Source organism: Branchiostoma floridae, chromosome 5, assembly GCF_000003815.2.
Source record: "Branchiostoma floridae strain S238N-H82 chromosome 5, Bfl_VNyyK, whole genome shotgun sequence".
NCBI lineage: Eukaryota > Metazoa > Chordata > Leptocardii > Amphioxiformes > Branchiostomatidae > Branchiostoma > Branchiostoma floridae.
Window position 1 is genome coordinate 11317974 of NC_049983.1, and position 8621 is coordinate 11326594.

Here is an 8621-nt window from a genome sequence, read left to right on the forward strand (position 1 = left end):
GCATAAGATAGTATCAAAGTTGGCCAAGGAGTATAGCCGGCCAAAAGCCCTGTGGCCAGCTCACTCCCTTTGGCTGGCTATACTCCTTAACCAGCTTTGATTCTATCTTATGCCATCGGTAAATCTGCCTGGAGACTAGAATAAAGCCACATGTTTTCATCAGAGCTATAATTTCCATTAGTAGTTGACAGTAAATGGTGAAAGGACTCCAGCAAGAATACTGACTGTAAAACCTACTCTACAGAGAGATTTTTCTACATAGATTTAAAGAGATCTACACAGTTTTTTTTACCATTTCAATGATTTTGTTTCGCCATTGCCCTCCATCTAAAGGAAGACCACTGCTAGGAAAAGCTAGAGATGAAAAGCCAGCAGTAGAGAAATTTACAAATCAGACAGACTCACCAGGCATTCTGGGAATCTCTCCGTACGTCCTGATAAGGTTGCCAGCCTGCATGTTCCTGGTAGCCAGGATGTAGCGCTTGTGGGTCCCTCCTGCAACGATCGCAATTCTGGCCGAACGGTTGGGATCGTACTTGATAGAGACCACCTGTGGAAATGCAGATGGAGTAAGTACTGTAAGTAAGCTGGTCCATGACTTCTGAGTGAACTGAGACTCAAGTAACTAGACACAAACCAGCAAATATAGACAGGTTTGTGTTTTAGTGACATTGCTTATGGGAGCTGGTTACATACTAGTAATTTGTAGTGTTATTCAGGGCAACTTATACAAGTATTATATACCTTTTCTGTTGTAGGAGGTCCTTTCTCTGGACCAATTCGCTTGAAATCCACCATCCTGTAGCGGCGCTTGTGTCCACCTCCGATGCCATGGATGGCAATTCTTCCTGGAAAAACAGATTCAACATTTTTGATGCTCAAGTAAAGGTTGCATTACCAGTGTACAAGTATCCTTGAAATGTATACAAAAGATTATTGAACTTTTCAAGTTTTAGCAATTAAACATATTGAAAGTTGACAGACCTGTCTTGGGGTCCCTTCCACCACTCTTAGGGAATGGAATAGGCTTTAATGTGTAGGCGCCCTTCTTGTAGATGGGATGTTCCTTGAACTTGACAAACCCATCCTTAAACTTGTTGTCATGAGGCACTGTGCCTGTTGTATGCAGTCCTGATTTTTGTACTACTAGTCCTGATCCAGAGCATAATATATTCTGTGAACTAGCCAATGTCAAGTGAGTAGGACATTTTCCTGATCTTGCCCTCTCACTGCTTTCGAGTTTGAGTGCATATTGAAGACTGCTACAGTTCAATGCTCTGGTACATTGGACTAACGTGTAGGAAGAACCTCTGAGGCTCAGTCTGGCCAAGGACCTGGACAAGTTGAGTATGCTCTGTGACATTTTGTCCTGTGTCAGGGACTAGTGTGACATATTCCTTTTCACAGGTAGGACCCAATGGAGCAAACCTGTCAAAACAATTAAGAGTGCCAGGTTGATATACCAGTAGCTTGTCAATCAATCAATCAAGCAATTAATTCATAAATTCACTTTACAATACCAAATTCATGAAATTAGTTACTAATAAATCAATAAATAAATAAACAATACCAAATTGATGAAATGTCAAAAATTCTAAACGATTTTGTTAGGTTTACCACCTTTTAAGTAATTGCTTTCAGACAAAAAACACATTTCATCGCTGTCTTTATACGTAATAGTAATACACTATCTACAAACTACATAAATACGGGTAGAGTGCTAACAGTGGTCTGTGTTCAGAACAGCTATTCAACGTTACAAAACAAATTAGGACCGGTTATCAAAGTTTAACTGTTTGACTGTAATATTATCTATAGTCTGAAACCAAATTCCTACCTTAAACAACAATCTTAAAGGTTTGAAGACAAGTTTTCTCTTTCTTTACCTGTTCTCATGTGCGTGACCTTTTCTTTTCGGGAGCAACCATGATGGACAATTCCATTCAGCCTTAGGTAGCGACTCATTATGCTTTCTGTAATATTTCGTTTTTACAGGAAAAATGTTCATAATAAGTATAAAATCATAGATATTCCATCATAAACAATAATCTATAGAATCAAGATACGTTACATAGTATAAAAAAAGGTTTACTATTTCATAACTTTTCAATTTCAATTTCATACCTACTAAAACATGAGATGGTCCATCCTGCTTTGACCTTTCCCCTCGAAGAAGCATGGTGGGATAGCGACGCTACTGAGACGAAAAACCTCGCACAATTTTTCCACATTCTGGGACGAATTCTGCACCAACAAACCCATTCTTTGTTTCAACAAGACGATAGAGAGATTTGAGACTCCAGATGGCAAACGCTCTTGAGGACTACGTCAACAGTATCCTTGTTTATTTGATGCAATCATACATGGTTGTTCCAACGCAACGGTGGGAGGGGGGTACAGATGAATTTGTAGCATGGTGCCCGGCCCCATGTTGTTGTCATCATTTACTACGTATATGATATCGACGTTTTATGAAGGAACCATGATTTGTCTGAGTATATTCTTGGAAAAGAATAAAATGTGTGTTTAGATAAGCTATATGACATCACGCGCATTGGTAACTTTGGCACCATTGCAATTCTGTCCTAAAGAGTAAAGATTATATTATTTCTTGGCATCACTTCCATTTCTTTGCATTAATATTGTTCGTATGTTGAAGAATTCCTTAACCTTTTGTTGTAGAAACGGTTTCAGTCATTACTTCAGATGGCCGAATGATAGTGGTAAGTAACCTTCATATCATAATCTAGCAGATTCAAATGATTCGAAACCACATGATATACATGTAACGGAAGGGACCCGTTAACGTTACTAGTAGTAGAGCTATGCACAGTTTAGATTACAAGTAGGATTTTTCATTGGTAACGTTAATCTATTTAGACCCCTTCTTCGGGGGTGCCGTATATGTGACTTGATGGAATTATGTTGATAGATGTTACCTCGCCAAGATTCCAACATTATAGCCAAGTTGCATTTGAGGAGATGAGCTATTCTCGTTAAACAAATGTTGTGTTCATTGTTTGAAACTTAACAGTCCAGTTAGAAAAAAAACTATGAGATGACAAGCTGCCAGTGTCAGTGACCAAGGTGGTAGCTGACTGTCAATCAATTCAAATCAAGACCAGACTTGATGACCACAGGAAGCACAACAATGGAGATCAACAGGCATCAAACTTTCTCTCCCATGAATGTTATAAAGGTATCTGATTTTGACCCATACAGGGAACACTGAAAGGGTTTGACCAGACGACTAACCTCATCTTGGACGAGAGCCATGAGCGAGTCTTCAGCTCAGGGCAGGGTGTGGAGCAGGTGGTGCTGGGACTGTACATTATCAGGGGGGACAACATGTGAGTAGAGTTTTTACCAAAATAATCAGACATAGCGGCCCCATACATACAATGATAGATTGTGTGTAATGCTTTGGAATCAGCTGTCTCCTGCGTTTTGTTGCTAGGGAGCCCATGTTGTTAATTCTTGTTGTTAAACTGTCATTTCAAGCTAGGAAAAATAATCGTCAACTTCATGCCAAATTCCTGTCCCGTGACAGAGGGATGGGTCCTGGAGATGATCCTGTTTGGACTACATTTTTTAGTGGGGAAAAATTAGGTTGTGGGATAGTCCAGACAGAGCTACAAGTGGTTTCCACTTGCGCTTGCAGTCATTCAACATATAAATGACTTTTACATTTCACCTTACATGTCTTATACATGTCTCTATATTATATTTGTAATACAATGTAGTGACGTAGCTTATGAATTAGTAAGCATTTTTGGTAGAGAGATATTTTGAAATGTGCTTGCAAAATTTGTAAAGCAAACCTGGAAACAAAGCTCAAAAGGCATCTGTTAAACTGATTAATTCAAGCAAGGAGGGTGGTCAACCTTTATTTGGTGCACTGGAACTTAAATTCATTGTACTAATTTGTAGTTACTTAATGCTTCTTGTTTCAACAGAGCCGTGGTAGGAGAAATAGACGATGACATTGACACCAGATTAGACATGGTGAACATCAAGGCAGAACCTCTCAACCCAGTGGTGCACTGACACTCGGGACTGCGCTAGGACCTTCAAGCAGATGTTGGAAGGGAAGATCCTGACATCTTTCCATTCCCCCATTTTTGTTGTTGTTGAGATGCTTCTGTTACAAAACAAGGCAGTCAGAAAAAGCTACAAGTTTCTGTGTCTGCTTTGATCTTGACTGAACTGTACATTCACTCTTTACACTGTTTTGAGTCAAGGATTCATGTAAGACAATGGCAGTAGCCACAGATAGTCCTGTCATATACTCGCTTTTGAACTCAAGTTTTGATAATAATATCCTTATACTATAAACTACTAGTACTTACTGCATCTTTTGTACAATGTAGATATCAGGTAGTATTACAAAGTGTGATCTGGGACTATTGCAAATTAATCCCATCATAGGTTGTATCTGTGTGTATCCCTGGACTTTATATGCAAGTCATCCTCATGATCTTTTGTACATGACCAGGCTTTTAGCTAGCAATGCGTACGGGCGTACAATGTACGCCCTTTAATAAAAATATCACAAAATGTACGCCCTGTTTTTTGGATGTACGGCTTCTGTACGCCCTTATTTTCCCCCGGAAACTTCGCTCAAAGTTCAAAATTCGCCGATTCCGGGCCGAGCGCCGAGCACCGAGCCGCCATTTTGGGTGATTCTACCTCAAGTCTCGCGCACTCTCGCACCAACTCACATCTCGCGAATCGCGAGAGTCGCACCCCATTGGCCATTTCGGCGTGACGTAGCGCGCCCGGGCGCCATTATTGGTGGAATATCTGATATCCCCGCTGTTTTCGCGGGAAAAATCACGCAGGAAAGCATAAAAACTTTGATTTGTTTACGAAAACTCGTCGAATGCCTGAAGTCATTGGTGATAAGTACATGTATAGGATTGTTTTGGAGGTTTTTTTTGCTTGTTTGTCGGTGGAATGTGGGAAAAACAACCGCTAATGTGACGATGACATACTGGGGAGGGGGGCGGTTTCGGCACTGAATTCGTAGAAAATGTTGAACGGAGGTCGCGATTTTTTCACGGTAACTTGAGATATTACTTTTGTTGCAGTCTTTATTTTCAAAATATTGATAAATGGATGTTGTTTGTTGAGAAAATTTCGCTTAATTTGCCCTTGGAGCACATATTTTCTGCTATATATTTTCGATGAATTAAATGTTTGTACACATATTTTTCTGTACTGTGTAAAGTTAACACTGATGTTACAGGCTACAAGTAACTTTTCAGTGCATTTATTTTCAGCTATGTTCTTAACAGAGTAGATACACAAAAGAAATATAAGATGTACCTGGCAGTCCTGGCTACACTTTCTCCTCTGTTGGTTTGCAGATTTTCTTGTAGACTTCTTTAGCTTGCTGTTGTTATATATGTAACATCACCTTTAGCAGTGAGGTTAATTTACTCTCTCTGATTGTATGTATTAACTCATGAAACATTATATTGTAAGGAATCAGTGTTATATTACTTGAAAATTACCTCATGTATTCTGTAAGCCATACCCACCTCTAATCAAGAACACATACCTCCCATTCTCAGGACAAAAGTAGTAATGCAGCAAAGACAAAAATTTGGCTATATTCTACTTCAAAATGCAGGAAATAGCATTTCAGAGGCTTTAAATTTAAAAATTTTCCGGGGGAGGATACCCCCGGACCCCCCTACAATGCTCGCGCCTTCGGCGCTCGTCGCGCGGCTCCGCCGTGCAGTGCGGAGAGTACAACACATTACAGATGTACACCCTAAAAAAAATTCCTAGCTAAAAGCCTGTACATGACAATCTGTGTTTAGCAAATGAGATTCTTTCAAGTGGCACCAGGCATACAGTGTTAGTCTCACTACTATTGTCACAAAAAAGGAAAGGGCAAAGGATGTCCTTTCATGCTGTCCTGTGGTAAAGCTATCAAGATTAGTGTCTGGAACAAGGCCTGTGAGAAGCCCTCACTCCTATACACGATTATCTCACATTCCAAAACGTGCAAAACTCTTCAATCGATTATTGCACATGTAAGTGTTTCCTGTTTGAATTGTTCTAAAATTGGTCATTGCTTTATTGTTAACTCATACTGAACCCTTTCCGCTTTTGTTTATCTTACCAAAGTACCTCTAGTTACTAATTTATGCAGTCAGTTTACTAAGCAAGTGCATCTTATGTTTGTTTTGATGATGAGGCTTCTATTTTCATGTTCAATGTGTATTACATTTTTGTATTTCCGAATTTGAAGGATAGTTTACATGTGTAAGTAGTAGTACATTGTGTAAGCTTTTAAGTACCCATGGGTCATTAAAGAAGGTTGGGGGTAGAATTGAAGAAATAAAGTTTTTTAATGAATTGTCAACTAGTCTGATTTACTTGCTTTCATCTAACTTACAACAGTAACAAAGTGAAAACTTTAGATGACGTTTTAGGTAGCAAGCATTGAACAGGGAACCAACTAACAATATTGACACAAACCATGAATCAATATAACCAAAATTCTGAGCCAACCATCACAGACACCGTGAACATCCATTGTTGTAAACGTCCATGGAATGAAGTGCAACTGTACGATGTGTATACAGTTATTATCTAGGCATAAACATGAGACCCAGGGCTTGTTTCCTTCAGCATGACAACAGGCCATTTTGTTATGCCCTCTGCAAGCAATGTTCCAGGTCCCTTCTTGCTTTTCTCTGCTACCTGCACTTCCTCTGGCAACACAGTAGAGGGAGCTGTTGCCTGCAAAGGCTGACACTCTGGACACCAGTAAGTGATTCTTGTAAACTCTCCATGGCCAAGCACATCTCTTCGCACCTTGTGGCCAAGTGGGCACATCTTCTTACAGTAGATGTTCAGTTCTCCCATTGCTGAGTAGGGAGTCCCGTCTTTCACCCACTTCCTGGCAAAATCACCCACAGCCTCCACAAGTTCAAGGGCCTTTTCAGATGGCAATGTGCTTCCTAGTCGCATGGGGTGGAGCCTAGCAGCATACAGGGCTTCATTCTTCACAATGTTTCCCACACCAGCAAACTCTCTGGTCCAGCAGCAGATGGCACACTGGTAACTCCTGTCTCAGAAAACTGGTGGATTTCTGGACATTGAAGGCATTGACATCAATTTCATCATCTATTACTGGTGTGTCAACCACCTGTACACTGCACCCATAGAGAGCCAGAAATTCTTCGGCACCAAAAAACAGGACTACACGAGGTTTTGGGTCCTGGATATATCTGGCCCTGTACAGAGTAGAACTAGAGAGAGTCTTCAGCTCGTTGACTCGCAGTGTACCCCACATCCCAAAGTGATACCTCAGCCAAACTTGGATAGACGACAGTTCAGATGGATCTGTTGTAAACTTCATGAACATCTGCTTACCATGAACCTGGATATCACTGAAACTCAGCCCCTGCAGGATCTATGGAGGAAATACAAGCAGGATACTGTAAGTATTGTAGAGATGACTACAACATAGTACATGTCATCTGTTGCATGTAGTAACGTTACAAATAACATGTAATGTGTATATTACATAGGACACCTGTGCATCTCTCAACACTTGCATTTAGCAAATAAAGCCTAGTCGTACATGAGTTGATCTTACAGATATCAAAGTATTTGATATGTGATCTGTGTTCTTTTGAAGTATTTATAGTACAAATAGTTTTATAATTAACGTTATGTAATGTAACAAAGAGTCAATGCCGAATTGTACAACATGTATAAATGTTAAGCACTATGTATACCAGAATAAAATGGGTTGAACTATAACAGTGACAGATTCCTTAGGTCATTTTTACCAGTTCAAAGCCACACAAGACGAACCTGCAGGTCGACTTTCTTGGTGTTTCCTCCAGTCACCACTACCTGTCTTCCCAAGAACTGTCCCGCCATGACCGCCCATTTCTTCAGGGTTGGGCCCTCTGGCATGGCGGCTTCTGTCAGTCTATTGAACCGGGAAAACTCCGAGCTCTGATAACGGTTACTTGGACCGTCCCTCGAGGGTAGAAACGGACCCAAGGTGTGGGGGTCGACGTCGTAACTTTAATGGTTGCACCGAAACCTTACAAACTGCCCAGTGATGAAGGACAAACACACATGGCTGTTACATTCGGATCAGGAATGTCGCTGTTGTGATCATCAGTAGTCCCTCCCTAATCTCCAAGCAGATGTTGTAGGGGAAAATCAATATGTTTATATAGTACATTCTATATACTGCCCTGTTGTTTTTTCTCGCAGCAAAACGTGAATCTTCTTTGAGGTGCGTAATATGTAAGATAGAAACAGATATAAAAAGATAAAATGCACAAAGTCTGGTATTAGGAATCAAAACACAGAACACGATGTATCACAAGATACAACAAGTCTTTATTTGGAGTAAGAATAGAGGTAGTTCAAGTTTTTCTCAAGATTTCATTACTTACATTGCTTACATAAAATATATAACAAAAAAAACCTAGTCAGACTATCATTCTATTCAAAAAGCAAACCAAAACCAAAACCAACCAACCACATAACTTGATAGACGTGATGATAATAAAGGGTTAATGCCCCGCCCCGAGGTGTATATGGTGAGATAATCCCTGGTCAGGTGCGATAACCACCGA

General features: G+C 40.2%; 3 protein-coding genes across 3 annotated transcripts in view; 1 reads left to right on the forward strand and 2 right to left on the reverse strand.

Annotated features, from left to right (window-relative positions):
• LOC118416170 (39S ribosomal protein L2, mitochondrial-like) overlaps positions 1-1951 on the reverse strand; it is a 5654-nt gene extending 3703 nt beyond the window's left edge. The window contains exons 1-4 of the mRNA XM_035821249.1: positions 1887-1951; positions 985-1428; positions 745-848; positions 398-550 (exon numbers count right to left, since the gene is read on the reverse strand). Of these exons, the coding sequence (XP_035677142.1) occupies positions 398-550; positions 745-848; positions 985-1363 (636 nt within the window). The 5' untranslated portion in view covers positions 1364-1428; positions 1887-1951. The remainder of the gene's footprint in view (positions 1-397; positions 551-744; positions 849-984; positions 1429-1886) is intronic.
• Positions 1952-2155: 204 nt separating this feature from the next.
• Positions 2156-6373, forward strand: LOC118415538 (U6 snRNA-associated Sm-like protein LSm8). The gene is made up of 5 exons (XM_035820213.1): positions 2156-2334; positions 2683-2723; positions 3223-3350; positions 3957-4487; positions 5811-6373. Exons 1-4 carry the CDS (start codon positions 2304-2306, stop codon positions 4045-4047), a joined length of 291 nt encoding a protein of 96 aa, XP_035676106.1. The 5' UTR covers positions 2156-2303; the 3' UTR covers positions 4048-4487; positions 5811-6373.
• On the reverse strand, positions 6127-8544 carry LOC118415537 (endonuclease 8-like 2). Its single transcript, XM_035820212.1, is given in 3 exon segments — positions 6127-7048; positions 7050-7432; positions 7840-8544. Coding segments are annotated over 3 exon segments (930 nt in total). The 5' UTR covers positions 7945-8544; the 3' UTR covers positions 6127-6606.
• Between the last annotated feature and the right edge of the window lie 77 nt (positions 8545-8621).

Bases quoted from the DNA above. Each gene is read 5' to 3' on its own strand.
- LOC118415538 (XM_035820213.1), top strand. From the start codon at position 2,304: ATGGCAAACGCTCTTGAGGACTACGTCAACA. The intron at 2,724-3,222 runs GTAAGTAACCTT...TGACCCATACAG, and splicing joins CAGATGGCCGAATGATAGTG to GGAACACTGAAAGGGTTTGA. The intron at 3,351-3,956 runs GTGAGTAGAGTT...TTGTTTCAACAG, and splicing joins ATTATCAGGGGGGACAACAT to AGCCGTGGTAGGAGAAATAG.